This window comes from Artibeus jamaicensis, unplaced genomic scaffold (genome assembly GCF_021234435.1).
Source record: "Artibeus jamaicensis isolate MK-2021 breed Jamaican fruit bat unplaced genomic scaffold, CSHL_Jam_final contig_233, whole genome shotgun sequence".
NCBI lineage: Eukaryota > Metazoa > Chordata > Mammalia > Chiroptera > Phyllostomidae > Artibeus > Artibeus jamaicensis.
In genome coordinates, this window is record NW_026521486.1 from 5158680 (window position 1) to 5182714 (window position 24035).

Sequence of the window (24035 nt, forward strand, 5' to 3'; positions counted from 1 at the left end):
GCCTGCGCACCAGTGCACGCCTCGTTCCCATTCCGGCCCCCGGCGCGTCCCCGGGTACCCCACCCAACAGTGGAGCGATGGGGGTGGATGGGGGCGGAGCACGTTGCCACGCCTCTTAAAGGCGCTGGCAGAGGTTTCGCCCTCTCCTGTGGCGGCTGGGGAGGAGGCGGTGACCGGAGCGGCCGGGCGGGGCGGGGCAGTAGTGAGCGAGACGGGTAGTAAAGCTGAGTGGGACTCGCTCCGATTGCTCTCTCTCGGGAAGCCCCCGACCACACTACCTCAGCTGGGGCGGCGGCTGCTTCCTCCGTCAGGCCGCGACCTGAGGCCGTGGCCACGCCCGGCCTTCAAGGCTGCCGCGCCGCTCTGGTGCCGGCGGGTTTCCCTCCGCGTTCCGCCGAGGACAGGGCGAGGCTGGCGCCCTCCCTCTTGCTGCCGGAGCCCCAAGTCTGCACACTCGCTGTTCACAAATCCTGAGCGGCTTCCGAGCCAAGCGTGAGGCCAAGGAGAGCGGGAGCCCAGACACCGTTTGGATTCCTGAGCCCAGTTCGGGAAATGTTCAGGATCCGACGGAGAGGAAGGAGCTACAGAATGTCCCCCAGGGCCGAACTGAGCAGGAATTCTCCAGCCCCGCCTTCACCTGGCCACCTGAACTAACTGGCTGGAGGAAGGACGCTCAGGAGCCCGGGAGATGCCATCTCCGGCTGCCCCAGAAATGGCCTTTGGTTAAGGAACACGATGTCGACCTCCCCCACTTCATCAGCTAGTCGACTATGGAGTTCTTTTTCCCTGATGTCGGCCCTCTTCCCACTCCTTGAGCCATAGCCATTCATATCTTTGGTCGCAGTCCTTGAATTTGTGTGAGACATTAAGCTATTAATTCTTACTGCTCATTCTTTCCCAGCTAAGGTTAGAGATGCAAAAGGGAGTCAGTCTGGTCTGAGGGTTACATGAAGTACAAGTGCTTTTTTTGGCTTATTCGAAATCTCATTTTCTCTCTTTCTCTCTTTAAATTGATTTTAGAGAAGGGTGAGGGGGAGAGAAAGAGGAAAACATCCGAGTGGGAGAGGAACATCCATCGGTTGAGGCAGTCATGCCTGGACGGGGGATGGGAAGCTGCAACCTAGGTAGTTCGCTGACCGGATTCAACCGAAACCTTTCGGTGAACTGGTCCACAGTCCGACCAACCGAACCTCCTGGCCAGGGCTCCCCTATTTTTCTCTTAAGAAAAAATTACATAGCAATGGGGTGTGTTGACTCCATTTGATATTTGTTCCCCTGTCTTAGTCATAAACAGGAACAACAAATTTGTGAAAACATTACAAACAGACTTGCAAAGAGAAAACTTGTTTGAAGCCTTAAAGCATTAAGGGAACCCTACAAAGTTTTTCTTAGCTCAAGTTTTGTTAATGATTGCATGTTAAGATAACCATCATCTACTTACTGTGTTCCTACATGCCCCTATATGAAGACTAGAAATCCTTAATAAAGATATTGCTTTACTAAGGATAATATTAAGGTATTATCCTTCAACAAATTCATTGAGTATGTTCCAGGTGCTTTTTACATGAGGGGGGACCAAACCCCCCCCCCCGGAATTTATAAAAATTGTGTATTTATTCTTACATGTTTAAACCTCAGGCACCTGCAAAGTACTATCCATTTGATGCAATACACATATTGAGACTTTTTTCCCACTGCTCAAAACAGTTTTTGAACTCATCAATTTTGATGCTTTTTAGTGTTTATGCCATTTTTTAAAAGATTTTATTTATTTATCTTTAGAGGGGAAGGGAAGGAGAGAGGGAGAGAAACATCAATGTAATGTATGGTTGCTTTTCGTGTGTCCCCTGCTGGGAACTAGCCTGCAATCCAGGCATGTGCCCTGACTGGGAATCGAACCGCAATTGTCTGGTTTGCAGGCCCGCGCTCAATCCACTGAGCCACACCAGCCAGGTCTGTTTGTGCCATTTTTGTTTCACCTCTTCCACATCAGCAAAACATTTCCTTATGAGGACTTTTTTCATCCAAGGAAATAAAATAAAGTTGGTGGGGGGAGATCTAGTGAATGGGGAGGGTGGGGCACTGGGAGCATGTTGTTTTGGGTCAAAAACTGCTGAACAATCAGGGCAGTGTGGGCAGGTGGGCTGGTAAATCACCCATCATGAAATGGGCAAATGTGTTGAAAGAATCTTTTGAAAAAAATCACTGAAGCCCAATGCAGCCTCTCACAACAATGGCAGATGATACACGGAACTGATGCAAATGGGTTCCTAGAACATTCACCTAGCAGGGGAACCTGGTACTATAAGGGGCCTGCCCTCCAGAAAATAATTCCATTTTGTTGGGGGGAGGGCGTGCCCTTGTAAACAGGAAAGAGACACCGATTAAGGAGTCAAACTCCTAGTAGGGAAACAATTACACAAGTCAACGAATAAATTCATTAGACAATCTCTGGTATCACTAACTACTATGAAGAATACAAAGCAAGGTCATGAGAATGAGGGGAGATGGAAGCAACATTACTTTGGGTGATGAGGCCCCCGTGCAGAGTAATATTTAAGCTAAAGTCCTTACTCTGGCCTAAAAGGCTCTGCCTGACCTGCTACCCTTTAGTTTTACTATGCATTTCTTCTTTTAAAAGAATGTTACATGTACCTTCTATCATATTTATGTAATCATTTATTAGGTTTATTGTTTTTTGTGTGTCCTTACCAAATTAGGATTTTTTTAACTATATATTTTTTAAGATTTTATCTTTGGAGGAAAAGGGAAGGCAAGAAGGAGAGAAATCAATGTATGGTTCTCTCTCGTGGGTCCCCTGCTGGGAACTAGCCTGCAACCCAGGCATGTGCCCTGACTGGGAATCGAACCTGGTTCGTGTGGTTCACAGGCCTGTGCTCAATCCGCTGAGCTACACCAGCCAGGGACCAAATTAGGATTTTGATTGTTTTGTTTATTGGTAACCAAAACTCCTGGAACAGTGCCTGGTACATTGCAGGTACTCAGTATATGTTGAATGAATAAATTTGCTGTTTATTGATCAAAGGGAGTGTGGTAGAGGTGTCGGACCGGCAGGCAGGGAACAGATCAGGGATTTTGTTGCAGATGTTATGGGGAAATATTGGAGGAATAAATTAGTGGAGAGGACTAACAGTGACATAATCTTAAAATTTTTTAGTTTTTGAGCTTTGTGAAGATGAAGGTATTGTGGGGATGCAAGAGAGGACACAGCAACAATTTCTAAGCTACAGTGGGCAAGTGAGCTACAGAGCTTAATGGAACCACCTCCCCTTAAGGGTGGTTCCATTATGCTCTGAAAACCTCATGTGTTATCTGTCTTCAGGAGATTTGTCTTGCTGTGGTGATTGGCCATTGCAGTCTGTAGACTAGATTCTTCTGCATGAACCTAAAAAAACATATTGTGGGGTTCATACAGACTCTTATCCTTCTTCATAATTTCACTCAGGTTACAATGCAATAGGTTATAATTTTACTTTAGTTCTATTCCTTTCAGCCATCCATTCATTCAACAATTATTTTTAAAATAGCTACAGAACTTGCTGTGTGTCAACTACACCATGCTGGTCTAGCTAAAAAAGGCTTCTGATATTTTAAGAATTTGCAGAAGGCCCCTTTCATCATTCAACTTAGGGTGTAAATGTCAATTAATGACAGACAATTCCAGTGAACTTTAGGAAAGAGAAGTGCACGGTGCTTTGAAGTATTGGTAGAAAGTAAGTCCGGAGAGTAGGAGGAAGTCCTCTTCAGAGAAACAGTGGTTGGAGATTGAAGGATGAGCCAGACAGAGAGGAGTGGACGCAGTAGAGTGCTGATGAATGCTTAAAAACAAGCTCTTTTTTAAAAGCCCTAATTCATAGTTTTAGCAGCCAGATTTCAAAATTCCTGACAGTTTAACAACTGCTCTTGTAAGCTGATGCAAGCTGCCTCCAGCACTCACACACGCTGAGATATGGAAGAACGGCATTCCAGGTACAGCCAAGTGTGTAGAAGGGGCTGGAAGCTGGAGAGTGCCTAGTGCTTAGAATACTTGGTAACGAAGCTTGGAGTGTCTGGAGTATAAAGATAAAGAGTGATAGAATTGAGCCTGCAATGTTATGCAAGAATCAGTTGTTAGCATCCCTCCCATATTAGCAATGTCATGTTGGTAGCTTCAAATTGGCCCTAATAGTAGTATTCATACCATGGAAATCAGCAAACACTACAAATCAGGGCTTCCCCCTACTTGCCTCCACCAGAGTGGGTTGTTAGATATTTATCCCCTTAGGGACCAGGTCCAGCAAGACTGTCCAACAGAGCCATGCAAAGGGTTTTGCTCTTTATTCTTAGTGATCGGAAGCCACTAAAGTGTTTTAACCAGTGAGTCACATGGTCAGATATGCTCTTTTAAAAGTGCTATGCAGGAGTTCCACTTCTGGGAAGATGGAGTAGATATATTTTTCTCTACTCTTCTAAATACAACTGGACAGAATATATTAAAAGTAAATAAACAAGAAGACTATGAGAGATGGAGAAAAGAAAGCAGATGAGTTGGGGACCTCAGGACTTGAGAAATGATGTGGCAATGAATTCCCTGGGTTTTCTTTTTACCTTATACATGCTGGACTTGGGGCTGAAGAAGCTCGTAACCCCAATGACTGCAGAAAAAAAAGAAAAAGAAAAAAGAAAGCCCCAATGAAGGGCTTCTTTCTCCAGCAAACAAATGTTTTAGACAGTAATTGCCCTGCTTCATCTGAACAGCACAGACAAAAAGTGTGGCCCCACTCCCATCCATGCTGACAAACGCCCATGCCAGGGGGGTCTAGGCCAGTTAGGAAGTTGGAACTTTTATCCCTCAGCCGATAATGAACTCCCTGACCCATGTAGTGTGAGAGGGGACCTCAACGGGGTCTGGACATTTATTCCCATCCAGCAGTAATATGCCAACCCTTCCCCACTCTGTGGGGTGGTGTTGGAGGTCTAGTGGACAGTTAGAACTGTCAGCATCACCCACAATTATGAGGCCACCACCCACCCACTGCAGTGTCAGTAGAAATGATGTGGGAAGTTTGAATTCCCATCCTATCCAGAAGTGATAAGGAGCACTTGTACCCTTGGATATTAATGGGGATTAAGCGGGAGAACCTAAACTTCTACCTTTACCTTCCCCTGTTGGAGTGGTGTCATAATAAGGCCAATTGAAAGAGAAGTTTTAAATAAGATCTGAAGTCCAAAAACATTGTGAAAATCACTTTCAGGTTCAGTTGAAAATCACTCAATTTACAAAGAAGTGTGAGATCTCAAGGCAAATGAAAAAAGACTATCAAAAGTTGCCAACACCAAGATGACAGAGGTGTTAGAATTACATGACAGAGTTGAAAGCAGCAGTGATAAAAATGTTTCAGTGAGCAATTACACATAAGCTTGAAACAAATGAGAAAATAGCCTCAGCAAAGAAATGGTTATATAGAGAAGACCCAAATGGAAATTTTAGAACAGAAAATTACAATAACTGAAATAAGTATCTCAGTGGATGGGCCCAACAGAAGAGATGAGACGGGGTGGAGGTGGGGAGAAATCACTGAGTTGGAATACAGAACAACAGAAATTAAACAATTTAAATAAGGGAGAGAGAGCATGCTGAAAAAACAAAACCAAGGAACTTCTTTAGAACCTCAAGGACCTACAGGACTATTATAAATATCTAACATTTGTGCCATCCAAATCTTAGAAGGAAAGGACAAAGAGCAACAGACTGAAAAGGTAATTGATGCAATAATGGCTGAAGACTTCTCAAATTTGGCAAGAAATATAAATCTATAGATTAAAGAAGCTGAGTAAACCCTAAACAAGATAAACCTAAAGAAATTAATGCCAAGACACATCACAATTAGACTTCTGAAAACTGAACACAAAGAAAAAAAGCCAGAGAAGGACACCTTACTTACTGAAGAAAAATAATTGAAGTGACAGCCAACTTCTCATTAGAAATCATGGAGGCTAGAAATAAATGGAAAAGGTTTTTTGTTTTGTTTTGTTTTTCATCAGTACAGAAAAAAACAAAAACTGTCAACCCAGAATTCCAATCAATGGGTTATGCATGATCATGCAATAGATAGAATTTTTTTAAAGATAAAATTCAACATCCATTCATTTAAAAAACTCTCAGAAAAGTAGGAATAGAGGAGAACTTCTTCAACTGGATAAAGAGAATTCAGCAAAAATCCCCATAGCTAACATTATACTTAGTGATGAAATACTGAGTGCTTTCCTTCTAAAACTGGGAACAAGGCAAGGATGACCTCTCTTATTACTCTTATTTATTGTAGCACTAGGCCTTCTAGTCAGTGCAATAAGGAAATAAAAGGCATACAGACTGGAAACAAAGAAAACCGTCTCGTTTTTAGATGACACATACTTTATGTGTCTCTAGACACATAGCATATGTGAAAATCTCAGAAATCTTTTAAAAACTTTTAGAACTAACATATAAGATCAGCAAGCTCACAGGATACAAAATAAAGCACAAAAATTGCATTTGCATATACTAGCTATGAATATGTTGACATAGAAATTTAAAATACCGTATTTTGCTGTGCATAATGAGCACTTTTTTGCCCAAGTTTTTGAGGGAAAAATAAGGATGTGCATTATACAGGGGCAGTACCTGAAATACCTGGTATCTGTTCTTGTGTTTTGTAATTATTTGTTAGATAAAATTTCTTGTACCATAATATATTCAAAAATAAATGCTAAAATTCTTTTATAATACAACCCCCCACACACAAGTATCTAAATATAAGTAAATGAATACTTGAATTAAAAATGAGAAGGTTTTTGCCCTGGCTGGTGTAGCTCAGTGGATTGAGTGTGGGCCTGTGAACCAGATGATTGTAGTTCGATTCCCAGTCAGGGCACATGCCTGGATTACGGGCCAGTTCCCAGCAAGGGATGCACGAGAGGCAACCATAGATTGATTAAAAAAAAAATTTTTTTTAATTAGAAGATTTTTTTTTCCTGAAAGTTTGGGCCCAGAACATGAGTATGTGGCAAAATACAGTGATATGCCATTTATTTTGTTGAAGAGTATTTATCTCTAAATAAATAAATAAATAAATAAATAAATAAATAAATAAATAAATAAATAAAATTGATTTTAGGCAGAGAGAGGAAGGGGGAGGGAGGGAGAGAAAAAGGAGAGATTGATTTGTCATTCCACTTATCCATGCATTCACTGGTTGACTCTTGTATGTGTCTTGACCAGGGATGGAACCTACAACCCTGATGTAGCAGGAGCACACTCTGACCAACTGAACTACCCAGCCAGGGCAATGTGCCATTTATAACCATCAAAAAATTAAATAGGTATTAACCTAATAGAACATGTATACAATTGGTATGCTTTAAACTACACGACACTGAGAAAAATTTTAAAGTTTTTAAATAAACAGTGTTCATGGATTGAAAGATTCATTGTAATAAATATGTCAATTTTCACCAAATTAATATACAGTTTAACACAATTCTTCTCAAAATCTCAGAAAGCTTTTTGTAGTTACAGATAAAATTATTCTAAAATTTGCCCCACCCAGTGTGGCTCAGTTGGTTGTGTGCTGTCCTGCAAACTGAAAGTTTGCTGGTTTGATTCATGGTCAGGGAACATACCTGGGTTGCAGGCCAGGTCCCCTGTGGGGTGCACATGAGAGGCAACCCATCAATATTTCTCTCTTACACTGATGTTTCTCTCTTGATCTTTCTCCTTCCCTTCCCCTCTCTTAAAAAAAAAAAGTTATTTTATAATTTATATGGATAGGCAAAAGAACTACAATATCTAAAACACCTTTGAAAATGAAGAGTCACTAATTTTGAAAATGGAGAATTATTTTGAAAGGGAGTCACTTTATCTGCTTTCAAGACTTACGCAGCTACAGTAATCAATACTGACAGGGGTGCTGATAGGGGAACAGACATGTAGATCAGTGGAACAGAACAGAAAACCCAGGACAAGACCAACCCAAATACGCCCAACTAAATTTTAACAAATATGCCAAAGCAGTCCACTAGAGGAAAGATAGCATTTTCAATAAATGGTGCTGGAGCAACTGGACAAAACAAACAAAGCCCTTGACCTATTCTCACACCTTATACAGGAATTACCTCTTTATGTATCATGAACTTAAATGTAAAACATTAAATTATGAAACTCTTGCCCTGGCTGGTATAGCTCAGTGGATTGAGCACAGGCCTGTGAACAAAGGGATCATGGTTTGATTCCTAGTCAGGGCACATGACTTGGTTGAAGGCCAGTTCCCAGCGGAGAATCCATAAGAGGCAGCCACACATTGATGTTTCTCTCCCTTTCTCCTTCCCTTCCCCCTCTAAAAAAGACGAATAAATAAAATCTTTAAAAAAACCATAAAAAAGAAAAACTATGAAATTCTTGAAATAAAACATAAGGAGTACATTTGCAGGATTTAAGTCCAGAGTTCTTAGACCTGACACCAAAAAAACATGATCCATAAAAGGAACAATTGATAAACAGAACTTCATCAGAATTAAAAACTTTTGCACTGGGAAAGCCTTTGTTAATAGGATGAAAAGACAAGCTACAGAGTGGGAGAAAGTATTTGCAAACAGCATATCTGACAAAGCACTGAAATCTGGAGTATAGAAAGAACTCTTAAAAGTCAACTGTCAAAAACCAAATGATCCAATTAGGAAATGGGCAAACAACAAAGATCTATTTCATGAAAGACAATATACCAATGGTAAATAAGCAGAGGAAGAGTTGTTCAACATAATTATCCATTGAGAAATTTAAATTAAAGCCACAATTAGATATGACTGCCACCTATTAAAATGGCTAAAATAAAAAAAAACTGACAACACGAATGTTGGTGAGAATGCAGAGAAACTGGATCCCTTGTACATTGCAGGTGGAATGCAAAATGGTACAACCACCCTGGAAAACAACTGGGCAGTATCTCTAAAAGGTAAACACGCCCTGGCTCAGTGGATTGAGTGCCCGCCTACAAACTGAAAGGTCACTGGTTTGATTCCCAGCCAGGGCACATGCCTGGGTTGTCTGCCAGGTCCCCGGCTGGGGACGTGCAAGAGGCAATTATTCCTCACACATCAATGTTTCTCTCCCTTTCTTCCTCCCTTCCCCTCTCTCTAAAAATAAATAAATGAAATCTTTAAAAAAAAGGTAAACATAGAACTCAGCATTTACACTCCTGGGTATTTAAAAGAAATAAAGACTTCTGTTCACAAAAAATTCATACATGGATTTTAGCAGATTTATCTATAATAGCCCCAAACTGGAAACACCCAGATGTCCTCCAATGAATGAATGGTTAAATCGTGGTTACATCTATACCACTTGACCATAAAAAGAAATGAACTATTGTTACATGCAATGGAGGACTCTCCAGAGAATTATTTGGAGTGAAAAAAGTCAGTCCCACAAGGTTACATACTGTATGAGTCTATTGATGTAACATTCTTGAAATGATGAAATTACAGAAACGGAGAACAGATCAGTGCCTGCCAGGAGTCAGGTATGGAGGTGGGAGGGAAGTCCATGCGCCTCTAAAGGGGCACAATAAGGGGTTGTTGTGACGGCAAGGTCGTGTCTTGACCGATATCTTTGTGATACTGTACCGTAGTTTTGTGAGATGCTGGCACTGGAGAAAATTGAGTATGGCATAGGCGGGATCTCATTGTATTATTTCTTACAACTACCTATAGAATCTATACTTATCTCAAAGTCATAAACTTAACTACAAGAAAATGCTAGGCACCATTTGAAGCTACAGCCAGTACTGAATCAGGTGTCATCCTGCTGCGGAGGAGCTGACAGTCCATTCATTCCATGAGGAGCTGGGCACATAGGCACAAACTCGTACAATAGACACAGTGTTCCCAGTTTTGGACTTTCCGGCATTCCTCCACCTTGTCTTGGTAGAAAATCTCCTGCTCCCATTTCCTCCCTTACCACCCATTGGGTGTGATCACGACCAGCTGCATAATTTGCAGTGCACTGTGCAAAGTGAAAATGCAAGGGTCCTTGTTTAAAAATTATTAAGAATTCTGAGACAGCAACAGCAGAGCATTAACGTATGTGCGGGGCCCTTCTGAGCCCAGAGCCTTGTGTGACTGCACAGGTCACACTCCTGTGATGCTGGCCCTACTTGTGATCCTGGTAGGGCTGTCAATCACCAACTCACCTCCCCTGGCAAAAGATGGTTCTGAATTACCCAGCAGTGGTCATTCATAGTACCTCATTGCCCTGGTTAAACCTCCCAGAATCCTTCCAGGGAAATCACATCTAATGAAGCCGGGAGATAGAGAACTCATGTTTCTCTGGGACGAGTTGCTGACTGACCAGATGTGTGTTGGGTGCCCCCCATGTGTCAGGCCCTGTGCTGCGTGTAGGAGTTCCAAGGGTGAGCAAGACGTGTATAGACAATCCCAGCCCTCATGCAGTCTGTGTCCCACCAATCAAGGCAGTCAACAGTAATGACTACAAATTGGATCAAATGCAAAATCAAAAAATGAGTGAAGATCTGTGCATGAAAATAACTGAGTGGCCAGATATGTAGGATTCCTATTTTATAGGTGAGAAATGTAAAGGTAAGGGGAGGTTAAGCAAATTATCTTAAGGTCAGAGATCTGAGAAACGGCCAAGGAGGGGTTCCAGTGCAGGCGTGTCTGCCACCAGCTGCATCTCGCTAGTTGAGGTCATTGAAAACTGAAGCGCCCATGTGCAGAAGGGTGGGAAGCAGCACGGTAGGGTGGGTTGTTAGGGGCTCTGGTATCTGAGCTGTAGCTCAGTTTGAATCCTGGCTTCCACAGGTTACTTTAACGTCTGAAAGTCTTGCTTTTCTCATTTATAAAATGAAAACTGTTAAGAATTGTTGCTGCAGAGATTAAATGAGATAGTGCACACAGACTGCCTAGTAAAAGCTTAGTGAGTGTTAGGTTTACAAATCACAGTTTCAAGTTCAAGGAACTGAATTCCATTCAAATCTGCTTTGGTGCTGGTTATGTCACATCCTCAGGGAGCCTATTTTCCTTGACCGTAAAATGAGGTTAGTGATGTACTTACTGCATAGGCTCATCCTGAGTATAAATGAGATAATAATGGAGATGAAAGTGCTACCCAAATGTGGCAATTTTATTATAAAACTGGGGAATCTTCTCTGACCAGTGGTCTTTACTCCCTTGGCAAAGGCAGCCTGTCCTTCCTCCTTCATGCCAACCCTGTAACTAACTGTTATAACACAATTCTGCTTTGTAATTATTTACAAGCCAGTGTCTCTTAGCAGACTAGGAGCTCTTTGAGCCAGGGACTGTGTGTGTTCCCGATTCACCTTCGCACCCCCTAGCACCTGGTTCAATTGCAGCTCAGTAAAAGCTGAGTGGCTGACGGGCCTTGCCCCTGGGTGTTCCCGGTTGTAGGGGCGGCGTGGGGGTGCCCCTTACAGTTTCGCTGGACCACCAGGTCAGTCCTGAGCTGCCCTCCTGTGTTTCCCCCACAGCGAAATCCAGCTGCTCACAGACTTCTTGCTGTTGTCCAAGAGAAAACGTCTGTTCGGCTTCTCTCTACTAGTTGTTTCTAGAGAACAACAAATCCACTTATTAAAAAAAAAAAGACCAGCAAGCTCTACCTCATGGTAGCATGCCCTGGCCTTTCCCATCCTCTTCCTCTTCCTACCCCATCTCCTTCCCTTGGGCCCCTTACCTGTGCCCTTCCCTTTCCAAGTCCAAGGGTCCTTCTTTTGCTTCTGTAACTTGTTTCCTGAGTCCATGAGGCCCAGCTGGCTCACTTCTACAACCTCTGTAACTTTCTAAAGAAACTTTCTTTTTTTTTTTTTTAAATAAATTTATTTATTTATTTTTTGAATTGATTATGCTGTTACAGTTGTTCTATTCCCCCCTTCATTCCCCTCCACCCTGCCCCCCCAACCCCACCATTACCCCCCTTTAGTTTATGTCCATGTGTCTCAAGTCCTTTAGGTTCTATATTTCCCATACTATTCTTGTCCCCCCCCCATCTATTTTCTATCTACTGTCTATGCTACTTGTTTTCTGTACCTTCTCCCCCCGTCTCCTCCTCCCACTCCCCTGTTGCTAACCCTCCTTGAGATCTTCATTTCTATGTTTCCACTCCTGATCTAGCTGTCCTTTTAGTTTGCTTTCGTTTTAGGTGTGGTTGTTAATAACTGTGAGTTTGTTGTCCTTTCACTGTTCATGTTTCTTTAACTTCTTTTTCTTAGATAAGTCCCTTTAACATTTCATATAATAAGGGCTTGGTGATGATGAACTCCTTGAATTTGGTCTTATCTGAGAAGCACCTTATCTGTCCTTCCGTTCTAAATGAAAGTTTTGCTGGGTAGAGCAATCTTGGTTGTGGGTCTTTAGATTTCATGACTTGGAATATTTCTTTCCAGCCCCTTCTTGCCTGTAAGATCTCTTTTGAGAAATCTGCTGACAGCCTGATGGGGACTTCTTTGTAGGTGATTGTCCCCTTACCTCTTGCTGCTTCCAGGATTCTTTCCTTCATTTTAATTTTGGCTAATGTAATTATGATATGCCTTGGTGTGTTTCTTCTTGAGTCCAACTTTTTTGGTACTCTCTGGGCTTCTTGGATTTCTTGGAAGTCTATTTCCTTTGCCAGATTGGGGAAATTTTCTTTTATTATTTGTTCAAATAGTTTTTCCACTGGTGGTTGTGTCTTTCCCCCTTCTGGTACCCCTATAATTCGGATATTGGAGCGTTTATAGATGTCCTGGAGGTTCCTAAGCTTCTCCTCATTTTTCTGAATTCTTATTTCTTCATTCCTTTCTGTTTGATGATTTTTTCTTCTTCCTTCAGGTCCACTCCATTGATTTGAGTCCCAGTTTTTTTTTCATCTCTATGGTTTTCCTGTGGAATTCCATTCATTTCCCTTAATTTAGCCTTCATATGTTTCTCTAATTTGTGGCTATAGTCCACCAGATCTGTGAGGAAGCTGATGACCAGTGTTTTAAACTGTGCGTCTGAGAGATTTGCTATTTCTTCATCACTTAGATTTATCTCTGGGGCTTTGAGGTCTCCCTGCGACATTTTTGGTCTGTTCTGGCCCTTTAAGTGGGAGGAGCGGCACCTTGGATTCCCAGGTCGCTGGGTTGTGACGCTGTATGTGGGGGCGTGGTCAGAGCGGGGAAATGGCGCTGCCGCCGCCGGTCCAAGCGCTCACTCCCTCACCCGCGTGCAACCAGGCAACCACAGTCAACTCGCTGCCACCGCCTCCCCACTGACTCCTCCGTAGTCGCTCACCCGGTGGGCCGCTCGGTCGCTCACTAGGTCCAATCCTGGGTTTGGAACCCGTGCGACTGGATTCGCGCGTCTGGATTCCGCCCCGGGTCGATCGAGCCCTCCTTTGTATCTCCTCACCCGAGGCTGGTTTCGCCCCTTACCGGTCGGGCCGAAGAATTTGTTGTTAGCGGACTTCCGAAAAGTTCAGTTTTCTGTGTTCTGGTTGTGTTTTCTGATGCTAATATTTAGTTGTCCCTAAACTTGGTTGTGTGAGGAGGTACGGCACATCCACCTTAAACCTCCATCTTGGCGGAAGTCCTAAAGAAACTTTCTTATAATTTGAAGCAAACAAAAGAAGGTCTGTAGGGTTCTATGTTGACGCTTTCTATGTTGTTTCTTTTTCATTGAGCTGTTTATTTGGGATATCATTTTGGTATTAATCATTGTATTTTGTAGTTATGTTGTGCTTATATGTGTTATTACAAGATTCTCCAGGCTAAGATTTATTGTAGAAGGAAATGGATATTTCATTATTTTGAAGAGAGGGAGGACATTCAGGCATGTAAGAGAGCAAAGGCAAGAGGGTTCCCAGTGAGTTCATATTTTCCTTGAAGATGGAGGGAGACGTATTTAGCTAAGTTTGAGGAGGTAAAGTACCGAAATTGTAGAGTGTGGACGTGACTTGGAATGGGCTTTGGGAATGAGCGTGCTGTTGAGAAAGCACCCAGATCTTGGAAGTGGGAGGCCTCCCTATAAACCCCACACACTAACTAGCTGTGTGATCCAAGGCAAGTCACCCCATCTTTTAGACTTCTCTGTAAGGTGGTTAGATAAAGTCCCTGGCCTCCCTTTTTACTTCTAAAATTCTGAGTATCTGTGACTGCTAGCTTCCACCCACCAGTTCTTGTTCTGCCTAATGGAGCAGCATAAAATAAGATGTTCTCTGACAGCTTTACAACTATTTGGAGCCAGCCATCATGCTTCTCTTTCTCTTTCCACCCCAAATAGCCTCTGCTCTTCCAACCACTTTTTATGACACTATTTCTTGGTAACTCTCCTGGGTATACCTTTTTAAAAATAGGTCCCCCCAAATACGCGACTCTTCATAGTCTGATGATTGCGGGGACCATGAGTTACAAACTCCTGTATTTGATGATACTAAGTTAGCTTTTTATTGGTTCTTATTTTAAATACTAAAATATTGTCAACCTCAATCTGCCTTTTGCCTTCCTCTTCCCCCAGTGCACATGCTAATATAGTTAAAATTTTTTATTGTGGTAAAATATGCATGACATTGATCATTTTTAGCATATAGTTCAGTGGCATTAAGTACATTCATGTGGTTTTATACCCGTCACAACCATCCATCTTCCCAAGCTAAAACTTCGTCCCATTAGATGCTAACTCCTCATCCCTCCTCCCCGCAGCCCCAGCAACCACCATTCTAATTCCTGTCTCTATGGTTTTGATGACTCCAAGCACTTTGTAAGAGTGGAATCACACTGGTTGGTTCTTTTTTTATCTGGTTTATTTCTCTTAGTATAATGCCTTAAAGGTTCATCCACGTTGTAGCAGGTGTCAGAATTTCATTTCTTCTTAAAGTTGAATAATATCCCACTGCACGGATTTATACATTTGGCTCACTCATTCACGCGCTAACAGGCATTCATTCGGGCTGTCTCCATCCCTCAGCTACTGTGGATACTGCTGCTTTCAGTTCTCTTGAGTGTGTGCTCAGAAGTAGAATTGCTGAGTCAAGTGGTAATCATTTAATTTGTTGAGGAGACACCATACTCTTAGAATAAAAATTTTTGTCAAGGTAGACTCTTTCAGGCTTTTGCAGGTGGACTCTGCACCTGATGTACCTACTTTATGCAATGTCAAGTACAATTTATTATATACAGTGATCCCTCTGGTAAGGAAGTATTTACATATAATGTATTGTTCACTGCCCAGATTAAAATCAGTACAGGGACTGGCTATAGAGTATTGCAGGTTTTAATCTATATAATATGCAGAGAAACATAACCCAACATTTTTTGGCATACATTGTAGGCCTCCCAATCCCAACTTTTCTAGGAAAAGAAAGACAGCATTCAGTGGCAACTACCCAGAACCACTGGGCTTTCAAAACTGGTAGAAATCTGGCTCAGTGTTTACAGTGCCACACGTTTTTATGTGCAAGGTAAGCCCTACTCAGCATAATTGTAGATTTTATGACCTTAAATACTCTAAGTCAGGGATGTCAAACTCATTTTCAGCGGGGGCATCAGCCTCACGGTTGCCTCCAAAGGGCTGAATGTAATTTTAGTACTGTGTAAGTGTAACTACTTCTTTAAAGTTAAGCGAGAGCTCAGCACTGCCGCCAGGTAGAAACAAGGTGCCGGGCCAGATAAAACAAGGTGGAGGGCCAGATTTGGCCCTCGGATTAGGTCACCTGTGCCCTAAGCGATGTGCCTTGACATTGGCATGTGGAGGATACTGATCCCCTGTCCTGAGGATGGCCAGATGGATGGAACTTGGAGCAGCTAGAGCCCCTTAGCTGTCACCTTATCACCAGGAGCCCTGGACTCACTTAAATATGGCCAAGGAGGAGCTCCATCACCCTGTCATCCACTCACAGTAGCTGTTAAGTGCACCTTTGCTCATCAAAGACAAGGAAGCCATGGAGTTACTGGAGCAGTTGCTGTGTCAGGCTCCTGAGGTCACGCTGGCCATAGGTGTCACGGGCCTGAAGACTGGACTCTGCAGGTGCAGCTCCGGGTAGCCCTGCTTTCTGCTGCACACACACTGGGTACTTCTGACCTTTGTGGTCAAAGCTAATGGCAGGGTGACTATTCTAAAAATACATGTATGGCCCTGGCTGCGTGGCTTGGTTGGTTGTAGTACCATCCCCATGCATCAAAAGGTTGCAGGTTCAATCCTGAGTGAGGGCATGTACGGGAGACAACCAATCAATATTTCTCTCTCTAAAAAAATCAATAAACATATCTTTGGGTGAGGATTAAAAAAATACATGTACATTCTGCAAATTATAACTTCATTATCTTGAAATATTTGATGTGACCTTAATTTGATTAGAAATCCATATTATAAGAAATTTCACATTACATTTTGTCACTGAAAGTAAATTACTAGCCCTGGCTGGTGTGGCTCAGTGGATTGAGTGCCAGCCTGCAAACTAAAAGGTCACAGGTTTGATTCCCAGTCACGGCACATGCCTGGATTGGGGCCCTGGTTCCCCTGTTGGGAGCATGCGAGAGGATCAGCAGTTGATGGATCTCTCACACATTGATGTTTCTCTCCCTCTTTCTCCCTCCCCCTCTCTCTAAAGAATAAATAAAATCTTTAGCAATAAGTTACTAGATGCCTTTTTAGTATCAGTGGTAAATTATGGTTTAGTTCAGATACCATAAAATTCCCTTAATAGTATACAATTCAATGGTTTTAGTATATTCACAGAGTTGGGAAGCTACCACTAATTCCAGACCATTTCCACCACCTGAAAAATAACCTTTTTACCTGTTAGCATTCTCTCTCCACTTCCCCCTATTTTGAGCCCCTGACAATCACTAATCTACTTTGTCTCCATGAGTTTTCCTGTTCAGGGTATTTCACATAAATGGAACCATACAAAAAATGGACTTAGGCCCTGTCTGATGTAGCTCAGTGGACTGAGCATGGGCTGCGAACCAAAGGGTTGCCAGTTCGATTCCCAGTCAGGGCACATGCCAGGGTTGCAGGCCAGGTCTCCAGTGGGGGCCACATACGAGGCAACCTCACATGGATGTTTCTCTCCCTCTTTCTCCCTCCCTTCCCCTCCCTCTAAAAGTAAATAAAAAATTTTTTAAAAATGGACTTATATAGCATGTGCCTCTTCTGTCTGGCTTCTTTCACTAGGCATATTTTTTAAGTTTCATTTATGTTGTAGCATGTGTGAGCATTTCATTCTTTTTTATGGTTGAATAACATTTCATTGTATGGATAGATCACTTGTTTATCCATTCATGAATTCAATGATCAAATTTTTTTAAACGGATTTTATTTTTAGAAAGATGGTAAAAGAGGGGGAAAGAGAAGAAGAGAAACACTGATGTGAAAGAAAGTTGCCTCTTGCACGTCCCCAACTAGGGACTGGCCAGCAACCCAGGCATGTGCCCTGACTGGGAATCAAACCAGTGATCCTCTGGTTTGCAGTCTAGTGCTTAATCCACTGAGGCGCACCAGCCAGGGTCACATAGGATCCTTGATATGGCTCAATGAGAAAATGCACATATTTATTTTTGGTTGTCAAATGGTCTTCAATTGAAATACTTTCTTTTGGATTTAACTAGCTGGCATTCTACTACGCTACGGTTGTCATCTTGATGTCAGGAGGGTGGCAGCCATCAACCGCAGCTCGCAGACTGGGCAGTCCCCAGGATCTCTTTCATGGTTCCAGAATTGTCTAGCCAATCAGTCCTGCTTCAGTTGGGCAATGTTGACAATCTGGTCGAGAGTGGTATTTCCGTTGTGTTTAATGTCTCTGCTTCTTTTTGTTTCTTGGTGGTTCAAGGGCTCTGATGATCAGGGCAGAGGCAGAAGACACTACCTCAGTCTGGGCCTGTCTCTTCTGAATAGTCAGTTTCACTGTAATCCTCAGGTCTGTCCATTCACCAGTCACTTTGGCAATGTCATCACCAACCTTTTCTGGAGCCAGGCCCAGGGGGCTGAGCTTGAGGGCCAGGGCAGACGTGGCACTGACTTCCCCACCAGTGCACTTTGGGTGTACGATTTTGGTCTCTCTGGGGTCGAACTTCAACGGCACAGTGGAGGTGGCTGGTTTCGAGTGAGCACGGGTTTGGGACGACCAAAGGTGCATCTTTGTCTCCTCTGAGCCGAAGGCCGAAACCAAAAGTTCCCTATTTACAATTTTGTAAACTGACCCTACGTCCCCACAAAAATCAACCTTTATAAAATGCCGACAGCTCTAGTTTAGGTTCAAGTTCTATAGAGGCTGCCTGAAGACCCACGGGTTAGTTTTGTGGAGTAAACCATTTTTGCTCCCAGCTTTCTTGCAGCATAATTGACAAAACGTTAAGATATTGTGAAATGATGCCCTTTATCTAGTTAACACCTCAATCAACTCACATATTTACATTTTTTTTGTGAGAACATTTTAAGCTCTATTCTTACAAAGTTCAATTATATAATACAGTGTTACCAACCCCAGGTACCACGTTATACATTGGATCCTTAAGGCAATCTTTTAACGGACTATATCTAACCCATTGTTTTCTCCCCCATCTATGACTAGTAAGATCATGTTGAGTTTGCTATCATGACTTTGTGACAGCAATTAATGGACACTCTGTAAAATAAAATATATTGTAAGCCAGCCCTGCCCAATGGCTCAGTTGGTTGGAGTGTTGTCCTGTACACCAAGAGGCTGTGAGTTCAATTCCCAGCCAGGGCACATACCTAGGTTGTGGGTTTGATCCTGGGTCAGGGTGCATATGGGAGGCAACTGATCAGTGTCTCTCTCTAAAAGCAATGCTATACAAAGGCGAGGGCTAAAAAAATTTGCAAATCAAAATGTTCCTAAAGCTGTAGATTCTAGATTTGAAAATAATACACACATGGGTTACACTTTCATTATTTTATAATTTATTTTTAAATGACAATAACAAATATTTTTCCCTTATTGGGGAATGACAACTATATTTAGTGGAAAGGGCCTTAAAAGTAACAGCATTTCGTCCAAATTTATATAATTGCACAGAAGTGATACAAAGCCTTAAGAAATGCTAAGAAAACTAGTTCTCTCAGATCCTCATGAGCACACCCCAAAGAGGCATTGATTTCATGGGGACCCTCGAACCAAATAACACTGATGCTAACCCCAAGCTCCCCAGTGACACAGGGGCTGAGGTCAGAAGAGCAGCCAGGAGGCGCCACATGCTTTGTGACAATGGAATCCCGCACTGACGTTAGGGCTTCTCGATGTGCTCCTCCTCTCATCCTACTTGGAGTATTCAACACTTTAGCTTTAAGTGTATTTGCCCAGGCTTAAAACCCACACAGAGAACCTGACGTCACCACCAGAAGTAGCTTCCTAACGTGACTATTAGGGCCACGGGAAGAGCAATTTACTCTACAGTCCAGTTCCTGATTATGGGGGACAGAGGGGAAGAGCAGCCTCTGAAATAAACATACAGAAGTATGTGGCAGAGGTTGTCTAGATAACACTTCCTTCATTGAGATGGTACTGTTAATGATTCAAGCTCATCTACTCAATTCAGGGAGAAAAATTCCAGTGGAGCATTTGAAAGATGTTTGAAAACTCTGGTTTTTGTTCTAGGAGAGCCTGGTATGTACATGAAGCACTTACCACACTGAGACAGGGAGGGAAATGTGGGGCATGTCTGTGGTGCGACAAAGAATGGATGAGACTTCTGCACTGCGAATATCTGGCCGCTCACAGCCCTGGATCTACTGGACAGCCTTTACCGTCACTCTGAGATGGGCGCTAGGTCATCTCGTGATGGTTCTGACAGACTCAAATGTTTAGCGGCAACGATTAATCTGGGGCTCCAAGGGCAATATTCCTGGGTCAGGGAATACAAATCAGCCGAAAGCACCACAGAAGCCTTTCGAATTACTACTTCCAACACCTGTACAACTTGGCTGGACTCTAACTGGAAGGAGTCTGTTTCAGGAGTTTGTTTTATGCTGCTGTACAAAAAACCTGCCTAAACGTTTAGCTGAAACACTTAAGACCACAGAAAATTATTTTTAGGGAGAAAGGCAATTCCTTATTCCAGGATTGTGAATGAGCAAAGGAGACCCAATCTAAGGGCTATTAGGGCCACAGAGGCCCAAGGGTGAGAAGCCCGAGCTGTAGATTTGTTTTCAGTCCTGTCCTTTTGGAAGGTAGCACAGGACTGAGAGGCTGACTCCAGCTGTGTGGCCATCCATTCCCACAGCTGCTTAGATCAGGTTAGCAAAGCCAGGCATTGTGGGTAAACGCTGTCAGGACATGATTTGCATCACTTTGGTTCATTGCATTATGTCTTCTGAAGAAGTCACTGCCTGTCTGCTTTGGGCTGTGCCTTGAGTTTTCCTGGTGTGGTGGGCAAACCTCTATTGCTGCAGTAAGTGTTAATTCCCTAGCCTGTGCTCAGCTAAACAAATGTTTTCTTAAAAACCCTCAAATTGATGCTCCAGAAATCAGCATGTTTTACATATCTCAGGTTCATATCCAGTTTTAAAAAATGACACACCGGTTCTCAAAGCTTCTCTTTTTGATGAAGGTCCCAAATAAACCATCTGCAAAAATCTAGCCTTGTTCATTTTGCAAACTGAGTTCTTGTACAATTGTGTCCACTGGTGTGCTGAGAGAGATTTCTTCCAGTGCTATCAGCAGAGAAAGATGATCTCAGGCTGTTTATAGGCACTTGGTGGGTTTTATATTTTGTTTTTGTTAGCACTAGAAGAATCACAGAGTGTCAACAGGAGTATCTCCCTGAAAACTAGGTGCCATTCCTCTCACTTTAGGTGGTCCTCTACTTAGAGGACCTGCCCTTGGCCAGGAGCAGCTTCAAGGGTGTGCTATGGGGCAGTGTATTCAGAATCTACACAGGAAGCATGGATGTCTAGAAAAGGAATCATCTTTAGACTGAGAACAGATGGGAGGTTGGATCTGTAGCAGACACCTATATACCTTTTTTTCTTTCATTCCTTCCTTTTCAAGAATCTAAATACTTCCCAGGCCCTAGGCAACCAAGGAGTGAGAAGGCTCAAAGCTGTTTTGTTTGACAGCTAGTGTTGCTGGAATCTGGATGGTGGCTACATGGTGGAACAGCAGGACACCAGTGCCATGAGGGCTCATGTGTCTCCAGGAGATGTGCAGGTTCTGGAATAGGTCGGTATCTGTAAGAGACATGCATTCGCCACACACAATCATAGATGGGTGGCTTCTAGTATAGGCAGAGGCCTCGGTGATGTGCTCCAAATATACACATCACACAAGTATCTTATGCTATTAGGTGGATCTTAGCAAAAGCTCTGAAAGGAAAAGACCTAGAGAGGAAAAATTTCCTGTGCATTTAAATGTATTAACTAGAATGCATGAACAGATATAACCAAGAACTATCTTTATGTTTAAAAATTAAACCTGCCTGGGTCATTAATTCTACTAAAGTTGCAGTAACATACAGTCCGAAAATTCAACTTTCCCGATTTCTAGTTACTTAAAACAAAAAATGGCCATGCACACAATTACATACATTCATACAGTTCCCACACTCCCAAATGAAACTCACAGATAAAGGCACGCACACACACTCAGAAAGCTCACGTGTACAAGTGCCAGTGCACACCCCTTGAACCTGAGATGCACATGGGCTGCAACGAGGGTCAAGAGGCCCTGCTGCAGATGTGTTCAATGTCATTTATCTCTTTGGGACAATCAGCAGAAAGGATGAGAGGTAAGTCCTCAGTCACCACTACATCATCCTCAATCCGTACACCAAGACCACGAAACTTCTCTGGGGCATCTCTGTCATCCTCTGGAATATAAATGCCTGAGAAGTAGAAAAAAGAATGTGCTGTTTATAAAAGGCAGTCACTGGATGATTTGGGGCAGGTAAATTAACCTGTTAAAATTCATCTGTAAAACTGGGATCTTAACAGTGTCTACCTAGGAGTCATGGAGATGAAATAAGACAATACATAAAAAGTGTCTAGTACATAATGGTCAATAGATGTTGACTGTCATTACTAAAACTACTATTACAGTTAGTCTGTAGACTAGACTGCAGGCTCCATATAACTATAGTAATGCCAATCATGATTCTGTCATATTTTAGAGTCTCAATCAGGCCACCAAAACTACTTAACCTATGAGTACGTCCATATATGCTGGGAACTGGTAGATAGGAAAAGTGGATTCTTTCTCTGCCTAACAGTCCTGTGGGAAAAGGGAGCTTTGCTAAAATAGAGACAAGATGTTTTAAAATATATTTTAAAAACACTTAGAGATTATAAGACTGAACAACAAGAAGGTGCAGAAATACTCAAATAACCTCTCTCAAATAAACCATAAACTTAACTGATGTACATGCTGTAAAGTAAGAGAAACAGGAAGATTTTAATGAACATTTGGAAAATTCTAAGAGCCCAAAGTACCCTTTCTAATTATGAAGTCAGACAGAAAACAATCTTTTCACAGTAAAGAAACTGTAAACTTCCCCACCTATCCTCACAATTGCTGCTCTGTGATAAAAAGATCAGCAAAGAAAAATGTAGTCGAAGTCTAAGGGAGCGCCCAGGCACCGACTCGATGGGACTAACAGGTAATGTGAGGCCACAGGCAGCAACGTATGACTGGGTTCAAAGGGTGCTACGAAAGCTGCATCCCAGCTCAGCGATCCCATCCAGAGACATGTTTGTTGTGGGGGTAGCACACCAAGCACAAGGAACGTTTCACAGACAAGCTAAACTGGCAGTCAAGAACAAGCCTCCTGGTTTTGAGTTCAAGGTGGCAAAGCAGAAATATCCTGAGCTCACCCCCTCTCACTAACATCTAAACTGACCTGAAGACCACCAGAACAGATGTTCTACAACTACGGATACGCAGAAAAAGCCACACCGAAAGTCTAGTCAACACCCACCCTATCCCCCATTCCCTATGTGGTGACTCACAGTGGGAGAGATATCACGATTGCCGAGGTCATCTTTGAAGAGCGAGGGGTCCAAGCCCTAGCCTGGGGGACCTGCACCAAGAAGAGGAGCACCCATAACATCTAGCTTTGAAAACCAGTGCGGCTTATGTCTGGGAGAGCCAAAAAGCTGAAGGAAACCCAAGCTGTGCTCTTTCTGAGTCCTGGCACAGAGGCAGCAGTTTGAAAAGAACCTAAGTCATATGTGAAGATGATACACTGACTAATCTTAGGGTGTGTGCTGTAGGAACAGGGACCTGTTGGAATTTTCTCCCGAGTCAGAGGTGTGGTAGGTGTCATTTCCCTCCTTTCCTTAACGTAGCTGGTCTGATATTGGCAGGCATCACATCTGACACTCTCCATTAACTTTGCTAACACCGCTCACCCCACTCCGGCATTTCCCTGAGGACCCACCCAGGCTAGCACCCCTCCAAATGTGCTCTTGCTCCACCACACCCAGTGGGTGGCCTCGGTCAGCACCAGCACATAGCAGTGTGTCTGCAACAGTGTAGCTGGGCCATGTACCCAACCACACTGAAGGCTTGCCGAGAGAGCCCGCAACAGCAGTGGCCAGGCCCCCACGGCCAGCGGGCCAGGGACCAGCCTCACCTGCCAGTGTGTCCATAGACATTGTGGCCCCGCCACAACAGGAGGCCACACTAGTCCACCTAGGGAATACTTCCAGAGCACCTGGCTCTGATAACAAGAGGGATTCTACCACTGGACCCCAAAGGACACCTAAATAAGGCCATTTTTTAACATCAGGAGATTTAGCTGACCTTCCTAATACACAGAAACAAACAGGCAAAATGAGAGGAGATAATGTTCTAGCTGTGACCTATGTGGCTGAATTGGTCAGGTGTCACCATGCAAAGCAGAAAGTGGTTCAATTCCTAGCCAAGGCACATGCCTGGGTGCAGCCTGGTTCCCAGGTAAGGCTTCTCCACTTAAAAAATTCCCTTTAACATTTCTGGTAATGTTTGTTTAGTGCTGAGGAACTACTTTAGCTTTTGCTTCAATAACCATCAATAGTTA

At 43.0% G+C, this 24035-nt stretch overlaps 1 protein-coding gene across 5 annotated transcripts in view; it reads right to left on the reverse strand.

Annotated features, from left to right (window-relative positions):
- Positions 1-18928: 18928 nt before the first annotated feature.
- The window catches only part of XPNPEP3 (X-prolyl aminopeptidase 3), a 41989-nt gene continuing 36882 nt past the window's right edge, over positions 18929-24035 (reverse strand). For 4 of the 5 annotated variants that reach the window (XM_053661900.1, XM_037160313.2, XM_037160314.2 and 1 more), the window contains one exon: positions 18929-21863. In XM_053661900.1, coding sequence (XP_053517875.1) covers positions 21697-21863 — 167 coding nt within the window. In that variant the 3' untranslated portion in view covers positions 18929-21696. Of the gene's footprint in view, positions 21864-22983; positions 23055-24035 lie in introns of all 5 variants that reach the window. The other variant, XR_005084556.2, reaches the window with a different exon arrangement.